At 40.1% G+C, this 21,667-nt stretch overlaps 6 protein-coding genes across 8 annotated transcripts; 3 read left to right on the plus strand and 3 right to left on the minus strand.

The window, feature by feature from the left end:
• Positions 1 to 446: 446 nt before the first annotated feature.
• On the minus strand, positions 447 to 2,972 carry LOC116027531 (subtilisin-like protease SBT1.7). The gene is made up of 2 exons (XM_031269234.1): positions 2,495 to 2,972; positions 447 to 2,197 (listed from the first exon to the last, which is right to left on the minus strand). Exons 1-2 carry the CDS (start codon positions 2,970 to 2,972, stop codon positions 447 to 449), a joined length of 2,229 nt encoding a protein of 742 aa, XP_031125094.1.
• Positions 2,973 to 4,315: 1,343 nt separating this feature from the next.
• Positions 4,316 to 6,669, plus strand: LOC116027591 (copper chaperone for superoxide dismutase, chloroplastic/cytosolic-like). The gene is made up of 6 exons (XM_031269294.1): positions 4,316 to 4,588; positions 4,684 to 4,710; positions 5,521 to 5,593; positions 5,687 to 5,821; positions 5,932 to 6,152; positions 6,280 to 6,669. Exons 1-6 carry the CDS (start codon positions 4,316 to 4,318, stop codon positions 6,523 to 6,525), a joined length of 975 nt encoding a protein of 324 aa, XP_031125154.1. The 3' UTR covers positions 6,526 to 6,669.
• A 7-nt stretch (positions 6,670 to 6,676) lies between these two features.
• On the minus strand, positions 6,677 to 9,548 carry LOC116027592 (nudix hydrolase 14, chloroplastic). Of its 2 annotated transcripts, none has more exons than XM_031269295.1 (7): positions 9,295 to 9,548; positions 8,632 to 8,737; positions 8,445 to 8,522; positions 8,107 to 8,199; positions 7,878 to 7,970; positions 7,503 to 7,601; positions 6,677 to 7,270 (listed from the first exon to the last, which is right to left on the minus strand). In XM_031269295.1, the coding sequence occupies exons 1-7, from the start codon at positions 9,528 to 9,530 to the stop codon at positions 7,034 to 7,036; spliced, it is 942 nt and encodes a 313-aa protein (XP_031125155.1). In that variant the 5' UTR covers positions 9,531 to 9,548; the 3' UTR covers positions 6,677 to 7,033. The 2 variants fall into 2 exon arrangements, with proteins under 2 accessions (XP_031125155.1, XP_031125156.1); XM_031269296.1 differs by having other exon boundaries at positions 7,217 to 7,232.
• An 833-nt stretch (positions 9,549 to 10,381) lies between these two features.
• On the plus strand, positions 10,382 to 12,152 carry LOC116026619 (probable sugar phosphate/phosphate translocator At1g12500). The gene has a single exon (XM_031267950.1). The coding sequence runs from the start codon at positions 10,382 to 10,384 to the stop codon at positions 11,759 to 11,761; it is 1,380 nt and encodes a 459-aa protein (XP_031123810.1). The 3' UTR covers positions 11,762 to 12,152.
• Positions 12,153 to 15,214: 3,062 nt separating this feature from the next.
• Positions 15,215 to 17,934, plus strand: LOC116027243 (guard cell S-type anion channel SLAC1). Of its 2 annotated transcripts, none has more exons than XM_031268752.1 (3): positions 15,215 to 15,775; positions 16,508 to 17,316; positions 17,403 to 17,934. In XM_031268752.1, exons 1-3 carry the CDS (start codon positions 15,236 to 15,238, stop codon positions 17,764 to 17,766), a joined length of 1,713 nt encoding a protein of 570 aa, XP_031124612.1. In that variant the 5' UTR covers positions 15,215 to 15,235; the 3' UTR covers positions 17,767 to 17,934. The 2 variants fall into 2 exon arrangements, with proteins under 2 accessions (XP_031124612.1, XP_031124613.1); XM_031268753.1 differs by having other exon boundaries at positions 17,447 to 17,660.
• On the minus strand, positions 17,868 to 21,359 carry LOC116027242 (probable LRR receptor-like serine/threonine-protein kinase At1g12460). Its single transcript, XM_031268751.1, has 2 exons — positions 19,542 to 21,359; positions 17,868 to 19,443 (listed from the first exon to the last, which is right to left on the minus strand). Exons 1-2 carry the CDS (start codon positions 20,705 to 20,707, stop codon positions 18,015 to 18,017), a joined length of 2,595 nt encoding a protein of 864 aa, XP_031124611.1. The 5' UTR covers positions 20,708 to 21,359; the 3' UTR covers positions 17,868 to 18,014.
• Between the last annotated feature and the right edge of the window lie 308 nt (positions 21,360 to 21,667).

The following is a 21,667-nucleotide window of genomic DNA, read 5'->3' on the forward strand; positions in this document are numbered from 1 at the left end:
TGGTCCCAAATTAAGACATGGCACAGGGCCCCAATTTTTATTGGAACAGCCCTGCATATTGTCTATAGACGAATGATTTTTAAGTGTTTAATTCTTTTGTATTCATTATTTCTAATATATACCACCTAAAAATTGAACTCCAATACATTAAAAATAACCTTCAGTATACTAAAAATGAACATTTATTAGTAATACTGTAGTGCACCACAATTCCACAACATAATTTGCCAATATTGTTGGATTGGGTAATACCTAGCTAGCCCATGCTATATTGGGTTCTTATTTCATCACTGATACATTAGAAATTTTAGAAACATAGAAAATTTCATGCAAGTAAAAGAAGCAAAAATATGTTACACAGACATTTAATTTCCAGGCCTTCCACTGTAGCTTTCATGGAAATTCGTTTAAGTGGTAGAAGGAGTACAGCTAGCTTTCCTTCTCCTTCATTCGAACATGACTACCACAGGACTCCTAACAACGTTGTTGGCAGAAACCCAGGAAATAGCTCCTTGAACAAAAGGGACATTATAGATTTCCCCAGACGACAGGCTAAACCTAACTTTATATGTTGTCTCTTGGTTTGTTGCAGTAAACACCAATGTTTCAGGCTCCACCACAATATCAACTCCGGGAACATTCTCAATCCTCACACTGTAACTCGAGTTCGCCTCTCCAACATTCTTAACTGTTCTCGTATATGTCTGAGAAGCCGTTCCGAGTTTAATGGAAAAGGAAGGGTAATTGAGTTGGGCTTCAGGGATGCTTGAAACCTCAGAGCACTTAAATTTATACTGCAAAATTTGTCCCATTTCTCTGTCTGTATAGTTGAGGCCACATAAATATGGAATGTAATCGTCTGGGTGAATGTCGTAAACCAGCCCCGGATTATTCGCTCTCGCCGGATTCACATGGCCGGCGCCGATGGAGAAAACGTCCGCCGGAATTAATCTCTCGTCAAGAATGTCACCGCCGTCCAAGTTCGCCTGATCGGCCGTGGTCATGAGGGCGGATTTAATGGCGGCTGGGGACCAATCAGGGTGCGCGCTTTTCAGCAAAGCGGCGATGCCGCTAAGGTGCGGGCACGACATTGAGGTGCCGGAGATTATGTTGAATGTGGATTTCGTGTTTGTGATGTTTTCCACGGAGAATGGCCAGGCGGCGAGGATGTTTACTCCGGGGCCGATAATGTCGGGTTTCAGAATTCCAGGGCTGGCATAGCTCGGTCCTCGGGATGAGAAAGATGACACGGCGGGAGCGTTTTTATCTCCGATTTTTGTTCCTTTGAACACAACCGTTGCGGTCGGGGAATCCGAGGAATTTATGTAGGTTTTAATTTTGACCCCGTCTATGTAGTTCAGTTCTGTCGCGGGGAGAACATGAGTGTCGGCTATGATAGTGTATCCATCTTCTTCCTCGTTGACTATAATCATGGCGGCGCCGCCCGCCGCTTTCACGGTCGCGCCCTTGTCGATTCTGCGGACGCCGCCGCCTTTGTCGCACACGACAACCTTACCTCGGACGTTCGTGTTGTTTAAGGTTCCTTCTCCGCAATATCCGGCATCTTCGTCTTGTAATCCGGGGTATATTAATGGCAATTGTGTGGAGGGGAAGCCCTGGATTTGGAAAGCGGATTGGCCTTCAAATTCCAGGCCGTTTCCCAGCACGGCCGTGGCCCTTAACGTTCTGTCAATGGAAGAAGCGCCGACGGTTAGAATCCAGGGCGCTTCATTTGACAGGCTGGTATTATCCGGCCCGGAATTTCCGGCCGAGCAACTGACGAAAATACCCTTCTGCATCGCGGAAAACGCGCCCAACGCCGTGGTGTCGTCGTAGAAGTCGGAGGAGTATCCTCCGAGGGAGAGGGAGAGGATATCGACGCCGTCTTCGACGGCGGCGTCCATGGCGGCCAGAATGTCGGATTCGTCGCAGTCGTCATTGCATACCTTGTAGATTGCTAAGTGAGCAAGCGGCGCCATTCCCGCCGCCGTGCCCTTCGCGTTATCATAGAGTGCCGCACCCTTCACAAAGTTTCCGGCCGCCGTGCTGGCCGTGTGAGTTCCATGGCCTTCTGCATCAATCGGAGGCTCAGACGCCTCTTCCCTCACAAAATTCCTCGCACCAATCAGCTTTCTGTTACACGTAGTACCATTCAACTCGCATTTCCCCTTCCATTTCGCCGGCGGCGCCGGCATACCTGTAATCAAAATTGACTGATATATTAACTATTTTATCAAACAAGACCATATATTAATTATTAACTGGTTGTGGTGCAGTGCAGGCCAGTATATGATTGAGTTAGTCTCCAACTGTTATAGTTTAAAGAGTCAATAGACCACCTGAGTATATGACTGAGTTAGTCTCTAAATGTTATAGCTTAAAGAGTCAATAGAGCACCATTGAAATTCAATCTGAGGTGTCATATGTGCATAAGATACTTGGCAAGTTTTATTAGGTCTGATCTATATTAATATATATTTATATTTAAGAATACCTTCATCATTGAAAGATGGATGATCAGGGGTGATCCCGGTGTCCAACATTCCGATGATCACCCCCTTCCCAAAGTTTGATTCCGGCCAAAACCCATAATTCTGGTACAGCCCCAAGAAGTTTGGAGTGTGAGTTGTATGCAAACTGTAAACCTTCTGACGCCTGGCCGAGACAAACCCATCTTTCTTGCTCAGTTCTTCCACCATTTCTACCGACAATTTCGCCGCAAAACCAGAAGCAACATGGCGATACGAGTAAACTATGCTCGGCAAATCCTCGGGACTTACCGCCGTGTTAGTTTCCGGCAGAAACGATCGGTAATAGGTTTCCAAATCTTCTGGCTCATCAGCACTATTCTGGGCAACAGCTTTGCTTACATGAACAATATAAATATCCATGCCGCCATTAATGTTTTCTGCAATGGTTGAATGAAAGATGGAGACAAAGGCTATACAAAGAATCGACAACGTTTTCGCCATGTTTGTGCCCTTCATGGCTAAAAACACTGAACAAAGTTGAATTTTGGATGATCGGAAACCAAAAGGATAAGGTATATATAGAGGTGTATTGAACTGAAGTGAAAGATTCCGGCCATGGTATCTATCCTGCCGGCTTTAATTTATGTTTGGCATTATATTGGGTTACAGACAGCCGGCTGACAATAGGATGAAATTTTGAGGAAACCATAGCGTTGTTAGGACTTGTAAGTATCGCCAGTGATGATACTAACCTAAGCGACAACATTAAGTTGTGTGTTTTCACATTGGGCGACTGGTTGATGTGACCTAAAGGAATCTCGGTTCAATAATTCTGAAAATCTGCCTACCTGAAGTCTTGAGGGAGATAAATGAGATTTGATGCACTCTCAAATTTTACTCCCTTAATTATAGTTGATAGTGTTTAATTTCCCCTTCTACTCATGTGTATAGCAATATATGTGAAGTATAGAATAGATGGAAGAAATTAGCCCTCAAATTCCTCTCTTTTATTAACTGATATTGAGCCATAGAGAGAGGAGGGAGCACTTAGTTTCTAAAGTCTTAAGAAGAGAGGGGGAGCCCCAAAAGTCTTTTACATGTAGGACTAGGGTCCTTTATATAGGCCCTAAAATTGACCCGTTAACTTTGACCTTAACCCGAACCGTTTGATCTCGATCCGACTATAAAATGAGAGCGTGACCGTATAGGGAGGTAAGACCGGGGTATATTCCCTATCAATAGTTATCTTCTAATGTGGCAAGTATATATAAAATATTTTTATCAATCATTATATCGTGGAATAGGGTTCACAGTGCACTGTACAACCTAGTTCAATATACAAAATTTGACTTCATAAGATATAAAATTTGTGTTTATAATGGCTTCGAAGTCTCAATCGAAGCCATTAATCTTCGAATTCGACTGAGATTATATTCATATATATAGCGTATAGGACAAGAGAAATATGAGTACTATATAGGTGAACGAACAATTTTATCCCTTCATTTGACCTCAACTTAACCAAAATTTGACTAAAGGACTAACATTGGGAAGAATATGAATGTTAAGGGATTTAAATATTCAAATTAAAAGCCGGGGACTAATTTTAAAAAATCAACATAGCCAGAGGACCATTGCTGGAATTAACTCGTGCTGGTATACTTTGGTCCACAAACATAAGCCCACTAATATAAATGACTAGAGAAGCAGCCCATAGTAAAGCCCAATAATAGCCGACAAAGTTGCCCCGATTCACACTCGAATATTTAACTGAAAAACGAATAAAACTACCCGCTTAGCGGCATCCGATGAATCCAGAAGCCTCCAGCTGAACCCAAAAAAAAATGGCATTTTTGAGGTCAGTGGCGACTGCAAAAACAACTGCGATAATAGCAGCAATACCAACGGCAGCTGCCATTGCAGCTTCTTCTTCTTCCTCTTCTTCCAAGCCATCTACTTACTCTCTGCGCCTCTCCAAGAACCCCACTTTCGGGTCGGTTTCTTGTTCCAACCCAATTCTCAGACCCGCCGGACTTGCTTTTGCGAAATCCTATCACCCTCCTTCGGCTGTTCAGATGGAGGCGCCTTCTTCCGATCAACAGTTATCGTCCCTTCAAGTACTGTGATTTTTACTACTCTTTACCTAATACTTCTCTTCCACTAAAAATCTGATTTTTATATTATTTGTTTCTTTGTTTTTTTGCATTTGTAGGACGGCGCTGTCTTGCCGGAATTGCTGGTAAGTATACTCCGTAATGGTTTATGCCTGTTTGGTAAATGGATGTTAGTTAGTTGATTGAGTTAGAGGATATAACTAGTTGATAACATTAGCTGATTGTAGAAAAACGTTTGGTAAATTAGTTGTTAGTTGATAGCTGTTTGGTATAATTTCTTTTCTCAAAAAGCTAATTGCAAAAGTTGTTTTGATAAGCTTTTTGAATTTTAGCATTTTGAAGTTACAAAAAGCTGATTAACTAAACACTTATATGATTTTTTAACCAAGTCAAACGGCTAATAGTGGTCAAATAAGCCAAAATTGGTTGATAAGCTAACTATTTTACCAAACAAGGCCTAATAATGATGGTTAGCATGATTTGAAGCATTAGTGGTACAAGGACAGACTAAGTAACCCCTTGGATATGGAAATGATGTAGTACAGGATTAAATGTGTATATATATTGAAAGAGGAGGTAAATTTATAGTAAAAAACAAATCTTTGCAGGCCTTTAGTTATAAATGTGATGATTTGTCTGCTTTGGAGCATAATGCAGAAGACTAGATCATCTTGACTGCATTTCTTGTAAACAACCCATATGCAGTACATTAAGACATTGTTTTGCCTAAGTTGTTTTTGTTATTCTTGGAGCATTTTGCAATGTTATTGACTTATTGCACATTTACATATGTGATAGTATGTATTTTCTTTAGATACTGTATGAAGCTTTTCATTTCAAGGTTAGTATAAAGGACGTTCAGGTTATGTTTTAGGGTATTGCTTTATTGATTCTAGGATTCTTAATTTGATGATTTGTTGATGACGTGATGACAGACAGAGTTTATGGTGGACATGTCGTGTGAAGGCTGTGTTAAGTCTGTCAAGACTAAATTGCAGGCTATTGAAGGTGAGTGCTAGGAGTAGTGATATTTTGTTATGATATTCTTGTTCAGAATTTTTTTATTGCAGTAAATTCATTTTTGTCAGTTTTCTGTTTCAGGGGTGAAGAATGTGGACGTGGATCTGAGTAATCAAGTTGTGAAAGTTCTTGGGTCGTTGCCTGTGAAGACTTTAACTGATGCTTTGGAGCAAACTGGTCGAAAGGCTCGACTGATTGGACAAGGGGTTCCAGAAGGTTTGATTTCTAGTTATATTCCATGAAGATTTAGTAAAACTCTTTTTCTCATTCCTCTATGATTTGATTCGTGTCATCTTCACCTTATGATCTTTGACGATGTTGAGCAGATTTTCTTATTTCTGCTGCCGTAGCTGAATTCAAAGGACCAGATATTTTTGGGGTCGTTCGTTTTGCCCAAGTGACTATGGAGATGGCTAGAATTGAAGCTAACTTCACGGGACTCTCACCTGGAAGGCACAGTTGGTCAATCAATCAATATGGCGATCTGACACAAGGCGCAGCCAGCACTGGCAACGTGTACAATCCAACTCCCGACACTGGAAACCAGGTGCGCTTTCCATCCCGAGACTCTTTGGACTGTTGTCTTCATTTGCCTAGTAATATATTTACTGTGTTCAAAACTTCAAATGCTGCAAGTCCATTGAGTAATGCTTATTGATATTTCGCTATTTCAGCCACTTGGCGACCTGGGAACACTAGATGTTGATGAAAAAGGCGAAGCATTCTATTCTGGTGTTAAAGAAAAGCTAAGAATCGCGGATCTTATTGGGCGAGCAATAGTTGTGTATGAAACTGAAGATAAATCGGATCCGGGCATTAAAGCAGCAGTGATAGCTAGAAGTGCTGGAGTTGGTGAGAACTACAAGAAACTCTGCACCTGTGATGGAGTTACAATCTGGGAAGCAAATGGCAAAATCTAAAAGTGTATAGTTTCTTGACTTTTGTTGGATTTGTCATACATTTGCAAGCTTTATAGCTCTGTGCATTCACCCAATTATTACTATTGAGAATCTCGATAAACGGGAATAAAAATTCAGAAAGTAAAGAAGACAAGATTTACAATATTCAATATGTCAACATGAACATAACTGTTATTTTATTAATTGTGATATTAGAACATTTAGGATTACCAGCATCATATGATTACATACGGTCATTCTGTTCTGTCCAACACCTATCATCCTTCAGGACACTTCAAAGTATTATAGTTTACAAAATTGAAGCAAACATCAAATGCAGTTTTTACTTTTTAACATTTCTTCATTCTGAATGAAATGTGCACCAAATGGCAAATTACATTTGCAGAAAAGTTTCAGTATCTGTTTTTACCTCAAGATGTGGTATTGCAATAACTAGATTCCTATGACCAACATTAGGTTAAATGCAAGGTCCAAAATTCAACCCTACGATGCATAAACGAGTAACCATTCAGGTTCTTGAAGATGGCAGCAGACCGTCCCTTTTGGCCATCTCGTATAGGGCAATAGCAGTTAGCGTTTTTGCATCAGCAGTAGTGCGCCAAAGTTTCTCATACGGAACAACATGCACCTTAATTAGCTCGCCATGATCTCGAAGGCCTGTTTCTTTCCCTTGTAGCTGTCTGATTTTCTCTTTACTCACATTCCCTCTGTACAGAAACAGACTAATCTCCTCATCACAGGCTCCCTAGCATGAAGGAACCATAATAAAAACGCAATTTAAAGGAGAATAAAGATGGACTAATCACTAATCTACAGATTCAAAGCCACAAAGTACTATGATTGCTAGTTAAATCAGCTAAATGATGAGGTAGCAAAATCTTGATGGCATATTTCTCTTCTTGAATTTATTGTAGTCAAGCATATGTGAGATGCCAAAAACCATAAGAAACGAACGATTGGAATAGGGAAACACATACAGGAGAAGGGAAGACTCTGCAGCCAGTTGAAGGGTCCAGAAGCGCTGTAAGGTCAATCATGTCTTGCGCATTTAAATGTATTCCGGTCTCTTCTTCAACCTGCCAGATATTAATATATATGTACAGTTGTATGTTAGGCACTTTTAACATAAATTAAAGTCATTTTTTTACCAAAATTAAATTAGTGACTATTAGACTTCTTTAGCTAATGAGAATATGAGATTGAACACTTGAGGAGTTGAGATTTGATCACAGAGAACTAAAATGATTTGATAACAGGGAATAAAGACGGTACGAGACTTCTTTAAAGAAGCGTGCATACGAGATGCATATATCTCTGTGTGTGTTTCATGTGTGTGTACGAGAGAGACAGACCTCTCGAACTGCTGTTCCCGCAAAGTCACCATTGTCATCATCTAACATTCCGGCTGGCAATTCCAATACAAGCCTCCCAACAGGGACCCTGACCTTTTACACATTTGAACTCCATTTAGAGTTTATAAATATCATCAGCTAATAGCTATGTGAGAAAAAAGAAATGGAAAACGGATATCCTGCAAGGATATATCAATAGTGAATAGAGATAGCGGCATGGAAAAATTACCTGCTCCGTGAGCACAACATAATTCTCACCCTCCGACTCCAAAATGATTAGCACTGCAACAGCTGGTCCTCGTGCAAAGACAATACCAGGAACCTAAGCATTTTATATATAGACATAATAAATGGGAAAAAACAAATACTCGTGTAGTACAAGATCAACGGAAAAATCCACAAACTAGTGAGGGGTAAATGAAAATGCAAGCCATGTCAAGAAAAGTGGCTAATATTTTTTTTTTCTAAGTGATTAACAGACAATTACATAAAGGAAGCGAGGGAAATGCAACTACTTAAAAACATGTTAACAATAATTGAAAGGCAATGAGAACTCTCTTCACATACCTTTTGTCCTGTCTCCTTATCAATAATATCCGCTTTGAACTTGAGAAACCCAACACGTTTGCCAAACATATCTACACCCTGCTCCGGCAAGGTGGATTATATGAAAGAAAGAGAACTTCAAAAAAAAAATAATAAAGCTGCTACCTATAGAATTTACATATAAAAGCTTTGGAAAACATTGCTAAACCTGAATCAGCACTTGTGTCAAAGACATTGATCCATTAGCTAGCAGGCCTGTTTCAGTCTGTATATTTTTCAGCCACTGCTTGAATAGAGAGGACTCAATAGCATTCCTGCAAACATCAAACAACTCCACTTGATTCCAAAGACGAGCACAAAAAGGGGGCAATCCCACTCAAATTGGTTAGGCTATTGACTTACTAACTACAAGGTTACAAGTTCGACTCCCAGCAAGAGTGACCTATTAACCTTTTTTATTGGAGCCAGTTAGCTATGGACATCCTAAAGCCTAACAAGGTGGATTTATCTAATGCACACATTCGGGTAGTGGCTGCGAATTTCCCTTCCCTCGTCACTCGAAGGACAAGCACAAAAAGATCTAATTTTGTCTACCACCAGCATTCAACTCCTTATACCCAAATATAGGGAAATCATAGAAAAAGCTCTTTCTACACAAGCCCATATAAACATGGAAGAATTATTACTGAAGATTACAAATGTATCCAATTGAGTACAATACATTGAAATGGGCATTCTTAATTAGGCATACAACAGCAAATATACACAAAAAAATAAGCACATATATGACACACCCATTAATTCATCTTATCAACATATATAAATGTAATACATAAACATATGAAAACAATAAAAGGGAGAGATTTCTTGCTTGAATTGGGTGTCGGAGAGGCCCGGAGCAGCCACAACGGAGACGGGTTGATCGAGTTGACTCGGGAGATTGAGGGTGTGGATGAGGCTCCGAGTGGGCGACTCAGTCGCCATCTTCACGGAGAAATTTCTGGCAGTTCTGTGAATCAGTAGAGTGGGGGCGAATCTCTTGAGCTGCCTCGAAAACGTCATGGACATCGAAGAAGAGACAGTAGCGCGTGACATAAGAAGCGTCATCTGTTTATTTTATATTTTAGTACAAATGACCAAATGTGATTCTTCTCGCAGGTAGAAGCGAAATGCTGAATTGAAGGAAAATTTCAATTTGCACCTCGAGATTTCATTTAATTTCAATGGTGCCCACATAATTTGTTGTAATTTTTTTTGTATCACTGAATTTGGTCCATCAATTTAATTCAACTCTGATGATCCATATTGGGCCGTTGGGCTGATTAGCTAATGAGTCTATGACGACAGCACAACATCACTTGTCTAAACTAATGGGCTTTTTCGGCAGATCCAATTTTTTGATGAAGTTTTTGGAATTCATACAATCATCGTGTGTTTTATCAATACCAAAAAAAAAATCATGTGTTTTATATTTAATGATACTCATAACTATTTAATTAGGTAAAAACACATCACATGCTACAAATAACATTACTTAATTTATACTTGGTGTTAATTAATGTACTCTTCAAAGTTGTTTTCATTAAGATATAAATAGTTGTAAAATATCTTCCCATAAAGTATAATTAATTCTTCACTTCAGGGTCTTTAAATCTCAATCTAACATGATTACAGATGAATGGATCATAGTGACTCAGCGATTCATTAGATAGAAGGATCAGTGCTTGATGTTTACAAGGAGCCATTTCTTGAATGGTAAAACTCCTACACTGTGATTCTTAGAATTTGTTCTTACATTCTTATTTACGGAGTATAATTTATCACTCGAAACCAACTGAACTACCCATTACTGAAATGAAAAAAAGGGTAAAATATCTACTACTGAAGAAGTCATACCATTTTCAAAATTTCAACGACACGATATAAAACAGCGTCTAAGCCAAGCCCTAAAATTTTGGATGGAATTTAGGAAAATGGGAATTCAGACACATCCGCCATTGGGTCCCACTCTTACAGCTCACATGCTTTTCCAGCATGTGGTACAGTGGCCCCACACTCTCCAAATCCACCCAATACCTTACCGACAGTCTCCCAAATCTAGATCTCCACCGTCCGACGCCATCATCGACAGTCCTACCATTAATCACTCCCCTTTTATCACTGCTCCTTCTCAAGATCTCTGTGTTCTTCGCAGAACGCTAAAGATTCAATCTTTTTTATTTTTTATTTTTGGGTTTTGCATTCTTGATTGGTCAGCAATGGTGGAGGCGCAGACATGGACTACCCGGAGGATGAGTAATCCGAGGTTGGAGTCGAATGAGCAGGTTTTGGACATGCCCATCACTCCCACTGCTGAGGTGAGGCAGCAGCAGTACGGGAATGGGTTCGGGTTATTCGGGCTGGGGACCTTAATTTCTCCGAACATTCTCACCGCCGTCATCATTGCTTCCTGGTACTGCTCAAACATTGGTGTTCTGTTGCTCAACAAGTATCTCCTTAGCTTCTATGGCTACCGGTACCCGATTTTCTTGACTATGTTGCATATGTTGTCCTGCGCTGCTTACAGTATTGTTGCCATAAAGTGGCTAGAAGTGGTGCCCTTTCAGCATATCCTTAGCCGGAAACAGTTTTTCAAGATTCTTGCTTTGAGTGCCATTTTTTGCTTTTCTGTTGTGTGTGGGAATACTTCTTTGAGGTATCTTCCGGTGTCGTTTAACCAAGCAATCGGCGCCACGACGCCGTTTTTCACTGCCATTTTTGCTTTTGTGATTACTTGCAAGAAGGAGTCTGGGGAGGTTTATTTGGCTTTGGTCCCAGTGGTTTTAGGGATTGTTTTGGCTAGCAATAGTGAGCCTTTGTTTCATCTCTTTGGGTTCTTGATGTGCATTGGTTCCACTGCTGGGAGGGCCTTGAAATCTGTGGTGCAGGGTTTGTTGCTGACTTCTGAGGCAGAGAAATTGCACTCCATGAATCTTTTGCTGTACATGGCTCCAATGGCAGCAGTTATTTTGCTGCCCTTTACACTGTACATTGAGGGGAATGTTTTGGGGGTGACAGTGGAGAAGGCAAAGGGAGATGGATTCATGGTTTTCTTGTTAATTGGGAATGCAACCGTGGCGTATTTAGTTAACTTGACGAATTTCTTGGTGACAAAACACACAAGTGCCTTAACACTGCAGGTTTTGGGGAATGCCAAGGCTGCAGTGGCTGCAGTGGTGTCGGTTTTGATCTTCAGGAACCCGGTGACAGTGATGGGGATGACCGGATTCGCGGTCACAGTTATGGGCGTCGTGCTTTACAGCGAGGCGAAGAAGAGATCCAAAGCCACAGCTCATTGAGGAGGAAGTGGACACAGCAAAATACCATCTGGTCAGGCTCTGATCTTTTGCTTTACTCTTTTTGCATTCCTTTAGAATTTATTCTGGAATCAAAGGCATAGTGATTGAATGATTATCCCATTGTAAATGAAAGATGGGGTAGGGTGGGAGAAAAGAAAAGAAAAAGGTTTCATGGGGGTTTGCTCTTTCTACATACATAACTGTTCTTGATTATTGGGGATTGTTTAGGAGAATAAAGCTGTCTCTTTTACTTTCCCCTCTCTGTAATTCTATATACTCCTTTGATTGATGCTGCAATTAGGACAATGGAAGACTCATACTTCTGATATTATTACATTTTTAAGCTATTTTTTTTGGGAGGAGAATTGTCCTCCTACCTAATTCCCTGCAATTTCATTCATTTTTGCATCATATAATTGTGAGAATTCAAGACTATATGAATTGACTTGTCACCTTCATTGAACAACAAGCTAGTAATTGAGGTAGTTTAATTTGTAGAGCAGACATGCCATAATGTTTAGGGCTTCTGCGAGTTATCCTTCTTTAGTGGGAAGCTAGCGCTGCGAAAGGCGTTTAATGAAATGAGACGACTAGAAGTGGGAGAGGAAGGAAGGAAGGGCATAACGCATACCTTAGATATTAATAGGGCACTCTTGACTCTCCTCGTGTTTAAATTAGATTCGGATACTAAAACACGAAAGGAAATTAATTTATTTGGAGTTAAGTTGCCTGGTTGGATTTTTTTTTTTTTTTTTGCCTAATGTAGACCAATGTAGCACCTATTCTAGGTTGTGGGACAAGAATATATGGTTGGATAGTGTTGTGGCAATTTAGTAAACAACTTTCATGGGTTGGGACTGAGTATAAATTGAATGCAGCAGATCAGATGTTGCTTTCTTGAAAGGGAAATGGAGTGGAGGGTAAGTTGGAATGATTCAACCACTTGCATGCTTCACAAAGTAAATAAAACCAGTCAATTCCTCTGTAGCAAAGGTGTTTGGTCTTTCTTCCAAGTACCATGGTAACTTGATCTTCTCGCCCTCGAGACATGGCTCAACTAGTTGAAACGTACAAAGAAAGTTAATAGCTTTGTAACTAGTTGGCCTTCGAGACATGACTCAACTGGTTGGCACGCACAAAGAAAGTTAATAGCTTTGTAACTGGTTGGCCCTCGAGACATGACTCAACTGGTTGACACGCACAAAGAAAGTTAATAGCTTTGTTTTACTGCTAATGCTTGGGGTCAAATTGGAGTCCCTCTTTAGGAAATCTTGGCACTGATGCATGTGCAGTGTCTCCTATAATAGCAGCATGTATAGATCTAGACTGCATCTTTTTCCATTGCCAAAAGACATTCACTTTCAATACTCCTTAAATTAGAAATCCCAATTAGTGAAGTTTACCTTCCTGTGCTACCTCCTATGAAAATGCTTTTGTATACCAAAGACGGGCTACTGTAAGGTTGAAAAATCAACTTTTAAAGGTAATCCTAGTTAAGTTAGTTATACTGTCGTTTTGGTAAACACAAGATTTCAAGTTCGAATCTTAGTGAGAACGCCTATTGAGCCGGTCAGCCATGCAGAATCTAGGTTAGTTTATTTGATCTCCCTATGGTTCTTTACCGACTAGGGTTAAAAATGAACTCTTATATTTATGTATATCAAGGTCACTTTATAGCTTCTTAATAGGTTGTTTTCAAAGACACGATTGTCGGCAGATGATGTTCCATTCTTCCTAAATCATTTGAATTCTCCCTAGCTAGCTTGCTGCAATAAATGAATTGGTTGGTTGGCTAGTTGATTGTGTACTAATTATTGAATCCTTTAATTTGCTTATCTTTAAAGATTCTTTTGTAAGTCCCCATTTATTAATACGTACAAGATAATCTTTGATTTCCTATCAATTAAATTTCGTATCTGATAGTTCGTTGCGAATTTAACTCAAATTATTAAGAAGAAATTAACAGATCTTGATCGAGGATTAAGCCATGTTGCAGCAAATCATCAGCAGCAATATAAAGAAAGTATTGAAATAAAGAAACGAAATTAATTAATGTGGTAAACTTTATTAATTAAGCCATGTTACATTAATCTTAAACATGCATGGCGCCATGCATGCAATGCAGCAATTCGCCAACTTCAGAACTTCTCCATTACTATCATTAAGTCCAGCAATTGCACCTTATTGCTCTAAATTGAGCTTTTGGGAATCATAATAGAAATGAAAATACATACTTGATCATAATAGAAATGAAAATACATACCCAGGCTATCATCAACATAGAAGTCTTTGTCCTTAGCCCAAGCTTGATAATCATAAAGTTGTTGTTTTTCCAACCATTTTCATCTCCTCACAAAATCCTTTAATTTGCTAAGGCTGCCGGATCGGAGCAGCTACTAAAGCAAGAAGAAGCAGTGAGATCAAGAAAGCTTGTGATGCCATTTTGCAACTTAACCCTTTAAAAATTGATATATGTTGTAGCATTAAGATTGATTGATGCTTGAAGGTCATGTTGAATTTATAGGGTGCTAAAGTAGATATCTAATTAACCCGGCAGCCTAATTAATAATAGTATTAACATCATATAGTATAGTAATTAATGGACAAAGGAACCACCTTCTACAAGAGAACCTATAAGTTGGTTTTGAACTGGAAACTGAACTGTGTATCTGATTCGATTATATTTCCTTCAAATGAACTATACTAGCCTGGCGATATAATACATGTTTTTGTTACTCTAACAAGTGTTTGTTAACGTTAATTAACATGTTTGTTAATAAACACGTTTACAAACATGTTCATTCATGTTCGTGAACACATTCATCAACACTTCCTAAACAATAACCAAACAAACAATAATATATACTTAACTGCTTGTTCATGAACATAAACGTAAACATTATTAAATGAACACATGCGGGCTTATTCATGAGCTCTTGACAAATGAGCCTACCACCGTTCAAACTTTGTTCGTTTATGAACCAAACCCTAAAATTTGTTCATTTATATTCGTTTACCTCAATAAATGAACATAAACAAAAGTTTACCGAATATGAACACGAGTAGTTTATCAAAAACTCTGTTCGCTATGGAGGAAGTTTCTGTCCATTTGTCCTTCAACATATTATTATTATCAAACCTTTGTGAATCATGGTTCCACGATATAAAGTGATTACAAACCAGATTCAAATTCAATCTTCAGCCCCTAATAGTTGTGTTGTTTGTAAGCCACAAAATCCTCAACTTTTCCTTCACGAGAAACCACCCTCCATGCACCAACCTTTTCATGCAATCAAAAGTTGTGGGTTGCAAACTTCCCTCCATCTCCAATATTGCAATCAACCACCACCTAATCGCCAGCTTGCTTCTTTATTTCCACGCCCGTGACCATGCATGCATATATAAACCCCAAAACTCCATGGATTCACCTTCTCTATCTCTCCCTCCCTTGGACTACCATACAATTTCATCAAGATGAATACACGGCCATCTTCTCCGGATTCTCTGAAAACCCATTTTGTGGACATCCATGAAGTCCTGCACGAAGAAAAGGAAGAAGAAGAAGAAGAAGAAGAAAGGTCAAGAAAAATAATGGCGGATAATGATGACAGAACCGCCGCCAATAAGCGTTTCAACAGGCAAATGAAGCTCAGGGAAGCGAGGAGAAACAGTAGGGGTTTCAGCAGGCAAGTTTCACTGGAGACTGGATTCTCTGTGCTTAATGGTGAATCGTCGAAACACAGAAATGATCGGAAAGTTCTTTCGAGAAGTGGGCAAAGTTTCAGTGGATTTGGAGTGGGTGGTGCAGAGGCAAGGAAAGGGGATTTCAGTATGTTCAAGACCAAATCAAATCTTGTCAGACAAAACTCCAAGCTGCTTCTCAAGAAAGAAAGTGGGATTGATCATCAAAAGAGTAATCTCAATGCAGAGGGTGATGATGATGGTGTCAACGACAGTGTTCCTGCTGGGAGATACTTTGATGCTCTTAGAGGGCCTGAACTCGATCAAGTCAAGGTATTATATATATATATTCCAAATTTAATATATCAAAATGTTTATAAACTTTTAGAGAACACCACAATCCACCAAGTTTTCTAATCACCAGAAAAAAAAGTGATCAGTATTATCAATCACTTTGAATGAAAAAGGTGATTAGATAGGAGGCAACTCAGCCAAGTTAGTCAATCTATTGACATAGTAATCACAAAATTACAAGTTTGACTCCTAATTGAGCTGTCTATTAGCCAAGACATTGTGCTCCTAGTGGCACCAAATTGCACTCTCATATGGGAGATAGTGAGTTCGAGCCTAGTGTAGGCAGTATTGATTCTTTGTGCTTCAGTAGAGTCAGTAGTACTCAAAAAAAATTGAGCCTTGGTTTTCTTGGTTTGAACCGATCAATCGGTTAGCTTAGGTTGGTGGCTTATTGGCTTTCTTGGTCTGAGCTGATCAATCGGTTAGCTTAGATTGGTGGCTTATTGGTTTTCTTGGTTTGAGCTAATCAATTGGTTAGCTTAGGTCGGTGGCTAGTTTACTACCTTGTAGTCCTTTGTCGGCTAGAGTCACAAGGTGCAGAATTTACCCCGTGCACACCTTAGTTGTGACTCTTCATCTAAAGGTGATCGATTAGATATGTGATTTTTGACCACTACTTTTGGATGATCAAAAATTTTGTATCTAATAACAAGTGTAAATTTTGGGATTATGAAAGTTTGAAGAAGTTGAATAACGTTGATGTTTTTGCAGGACACTGAAAATATACTTCTGCCCAAAGATGAGAAGTGGCCATTTCTACTAAGGTTCCCAATAGGATGCTTTGGAATCTGTCTAGGCCTAAGCAGTCAAGCAATCCTTTGGCGTTCCCTGGCCACTAGTCCTGCCACAAAGTTCCTTCACATCTCACCCTTCATAAATTTTGCTCTCTGGGTATTAGCCTTATGCATCCTTGTGGCTGTGTTCTTCACCTACACATCCAAATGCATACTCTACTTTGAAGCTGTGAAGAGAGAATACTTTCACCCTGTAAGGGTAAACTTCTTCTTCGCCCCGTGGGTCGTCTGCATGTTCTTAGCCATAGGCACACCCCCTGCAATTTCCCCAGCAGACACTCTCCACCCTGCAATCTGGTGTGTCTTTATGGCGCCGATTTTCTTCCTAAACCTCAAGATTTACGGGCAGTGGCTCTCGGGAGGGAAGCGTCGCCTCTGCAAAGTGGCCAACCCGTCTTCCCATCTGTCTGTGATTGGGAACTTTGTTGGGGCTATTCTTGCAGCCAAGGTGGGGTGGAATGAGGCTGGCAAGTTCTTATGGGCTATCGGCTTTGCACATTATCTTGTTGTGTTTGTAACGCTCTACCAACGATTGCCTACAAGCGAGGCGCTGCCTAAAGAGCTTCACCCGGTTTATTCCATGTTCATTGCCACTCCAGCAGCAGCCAGCATTGCTTGGGGAGCCATTTATGGTGAATTTGATGGCCTAGCAAGAACCTGTTACTTCATAGCTTTGTTCCTCTACTTATCCCTCGTCGTTCGAATCAACTTCTTCAGAGGTTTCAGGTTAGCCTCTTATCCTATAAAAACAACATTAAACACATCAAACTTTGTTTCTTTCCAATAACACAACCTATGCATTCTGGTTTAAGATTCTCAGTGGCATGGTGGTCATATACATTTCCTATGACAACAGCATCAATAGCAACAATAAAGTATGCAGAACAGGCACCTTCTGTGATCAGCAAGGGACTGGCTGTGACTCTTTCTTTCATGTCATCTACAATGGTCTTCCTCCTCTTCATCTCGACTCTTCTCCACGCTTTCGTCTGGTGCACGCTCTTCCCCAACGACTACGCAATCGCCATCACAAAGAAGAGACTTGCTAAGGAGAATAAGAAACCAGCAAAGAAGAGTTATGATATTCGGCGCTGGACAAAGCAGACCCCTTTAGCATTTGTGTCCACTATGAGGAAGCATAATTCAGCAGACAAGGTTTCTGATGGAGATAAATGAGTACAATTTGGGTGTTTTAGGACACACAAACAGTTCAGTAGTGTTTAGGTTTTGAGACAGTTTAGTCTCTGAATCATAGTTTCCTAAGATGGATGTCTGTCTTATCATGCAATAGTATTTTCATTTCTTCATTCAGTTGGTTTTTGAATGAAAATTTGATGAACAATACACTTTCCTCTAGCTAGTTACAAGAGAAAATTTGGCTTTTTTTTTTCAGAATTTCAAAAAGTGATAAATAAACCTAAAAACTATGATTCTGAGCCATTTCTGATGGATTCAAGAACCTGAACCACTTCAGCCATGTTTGGTCTCCTTGAAGGCACTTCACAAGTACAAATCAAGCCCAACTTCATTACCTGAATCAACTCATTTTCTACAAAACCAAATAGACCTCTATCGAAACAGTCCGAAGCAGCGCCTCTCTCGATCAACCGCCTAACGTATTCACACAAAACCACCACCTCATTCATGACTGGACTCTCCACGGGCTTCCTACCTGTAACCAGCTCTAATAGGATCACTCCGAAGCTATAAACATCACACTTATCGCTGACTCTCAGACTCTGTGCTAACTCGGGTGCAACATAACCAACTGCGTTGTGAAATTTGGTAGGGAGTAATTTAACCAAACCGTAATCAGACAACTTAGCCTCGTAGTTTCTGTCCAGGAGAACGTTAGTGGACTTGACGTTAAGATGAAGCACTTGAGGCTTGCAGTCATGGTGAAGGTAAGCTAAGGCTCGGGCTGTCCCCAATGCTATCTTAAACCTCCTCGGCCAACTCAATTCGGGATTGCTAGAACCAGGGTAGTTAACTCGGTGCAAATTCTCATACAGGTTCCCATTTGGGGCGAATTCGGATAGTATTAACTGCATACTAGAGGACCAGTAGTAACCTTGCATAGAAATCAGATTAGGGTGTTGCAGGCTTCCTAACTGTCCAATTTCGTGCTCGAACTCTTCTTGGTTTCGGGGACTTCTCAAGGTCTTTAGTCTCTTAACAGCCATGGAAACTCCTCCTTCAAAGCTAGTTCTGTACACTGTTCCAATTGATCCTCCACCAATCACACGTTCCTTATCGAGCAACGCCTTGCCAGACTTCCAGTCCTCATGCTTCGAAGGCAGACTCGTGGTGAAGAGAACCAGCTTTCCAATAATGACATTCAAATCGGTTGAAGCAAGCGAGGTGCTCTCAACAATCATCATCACCTCCTCTCTTCTCCTCCTCCTCGTCCTCCTCGCCCTCGTGTTGACTATGGCGACTACAATAAGACCCGAGAGGATTACAGCTGCAGCCACAATGGCAACAATGGCTGAAGCACTCAACTTAGGCTTTCTAGCAAAGCAGGAGTCTAGTGGAGAACCACAGAGACCATTATTATGAAAGAAAGCTGAGGGTCCAAATTGTTGGATGCTTTCAATTGAAGGGATCTCTCCAGATAAGTTGTTGTAAGAAACATTGAAATGCTTTAGGCTTTTCAAGTTCCCCAAACTAAAAGGAATCAACCCGGATAGATGATTTTCTGACAAATCCAAAGAATGTAAGTTTGACAGATTTCCAATAGGTGTTGGAATGTTCCCACTGAGCTGGTTATGATGCAGGTCAAGATTTACAAGGTATGATATGTTGTATAACTTCTCTGGAATCTCTCCCTGTAAAAAATTTTCTGAAATGTCCCTGCAGAAACAGTTTAATTTAGAGTTTATTTTCAAGCTCAACACATTTATTTAAAAAAAAAATAAAAAATCAAGATGGGATTCAAGTATTCAACTCACATATCAAGAAGGAATCTGCAGTTGCTTAACTCCTCTGGGATTTCACCACCAAGCCTGAGATTATGCAAATCCAGAACTTGAAGCCACTCAATGCTTCCTAGCTCTGCTGGGATTGTTCCTGTGATCAAATTATTCGCCAAACGGAAAACCAGAAGTCCTTTCAAATCCACAAGCTCAAGTGGTATAGTTCCATTGAGTTTGTTGTATCCCACATCCAAATATTTCAGGGCACTGCATTTTGAAATCTTCGATGGAATTTCCCCGTAAAAACCATTCCTGGAAACATCCAGGAACTCCAATCTCTGACTACAAGTGCCAATATTCAGAGCCCCAGGTTGAAAGCTGTTGCTTGAAATATTGAAATAAGTTAGATTTTCCAATGAAAGAACTCCAAATGGAGGGAAACCAGTAAACATATTGCTGCCAAGATCCAAAAACTGCAATCTTTGACAAGAAGAAAGTTGTTCTTGAACACTTCCTGCTATCATGTTTCTCCTCAAGGATAAGTATACTAACCTAGGAATATCACATATTTGCGAAACGAAACTGCCAGTAAGACTGTTAAAAGAAAAATCCAAACCTTCTAGGCTCTGACAGTTCTCAATGGATGCAGGAATTGCACCAGAAAGATTATTGCGTGACAGCGAAATGAACCTTGTTTTGTTACAGGGATTGAACAGAGCAGAAGGGATCTCCCCGGTGAACCTGTTTCTTGACAAATCGAGAAACCTTATATTCGTTAAATCCCCAATGAATTCCGGGATTGATCCAGATAAAGCATTGGAGCTCAAATTCATCTTCCATAAAGAACTGATCTCTCCATAAGCACTCGGTATGTTACCAGTGAATCGATTACCATACAAGGTAAGCGTGCGCAAGGATTTCAATCCCGACAATGCAGCAGAAAGCTCTCCCTCAAGGCTAGTGTTCCAAAGCACAATCTTCACCACATTGCCATCTGAATTGCAGAACACACCACTATAGTCTTGACAGGGGCTTTTACTGGGATCCCAGGACCTCAAACTATTATAAGGGTCATTCGAAACGTTACCCTTGAACTGAAGCAAGATCTCCTTTTCAGTAATTGGATACACCTTATCAAACTGAAACAACCAAAAACACCAAAACACAACAAGGAAATAAGCATGTGTACCTATTCTTTTCATATCTACTTTTGCTGGATCCAATCTTGAAACCCCTTGATCTCTGACTATTCTGCACACAGTCTATGTTCTTGAAACCAATCAACCTCGGTTATCAGAACCCCAAGGCTCTGATATTGACTAAACAGCAACATTCTCAATGCAAACATGATTACTATAAACAATGCAGCAAAAAAGTCATGAAATTCAAGTGCATTTATTGGCCTTCCTGAAATTCTAGCCTGGGTTACAATAAAGTACAAAACTTTGGGCAGTTTGTGTAGTGGGTGTGCCTCAACTCAAGACCCAATATTCAAGAACCCTAAAATTTATATTGTTTAACAATTCAAGAAAGTGGGCACCAAGAGAGAGAGAGAGAGAGAGAGATAGCAGTTAGATGTTAGGCTGGCTGGCAAAAATGTGCAGGAAAGATGAAATGAAAGTGACCCAGAATTGCCTGGCATTTTGCTGGAAACGAAAATCACAGTCTGCAAATTGAATACTATACTACCAGTAGTGGCTGCTTATTGGGTTTCTAGTAGTCTTCTTGACAGCTCCTTCCACGTGGTTGTTTTATGTTTCTATCCACTCTGATCCTTAAATTTCATGTCTACTCAATCTAACTTCCAACCAATAACGTACGACTTGTCATTTGATGCCACTCCTGTGTAACTTTTGGTTTCCTTCCCCCATCAGTTTTCAAGATCAAAACTTTTCAATCTCCATGTTCTTCATTCAATGATAATAACACAAGAGATTTGAAGTAAGAAACTTAAGAAGCCATTTTGTCTGCTACTATGTATACATATGTGTTTAAGGTGTGGGTCGGTTTCAATACAGAGCATAAACCTATCTTCCCTCCAACTCAGCACCACATCAAATTCCCTCGCCCCTAAGGCCCACACTCCAAACCAAACAACCACATATTCATTTATTCATTACTAAACTATCCCACATATTCATTTATTCATTACTAAACTATCC

Source organism: Ipomoea triloba, chromosome 8, assembly GCF_003576645.1.
Source record: "Ipomoea triloba cultivar NCNSP0323 chromosome 8, ASM357664v1".
Lineage (NCBI taxonomy): Eukaryota > Viridiplantae > Streptophyta > Magnoliopsida > Solanales > Convolvulaceae > Ipomoea > Ipomoea triloba.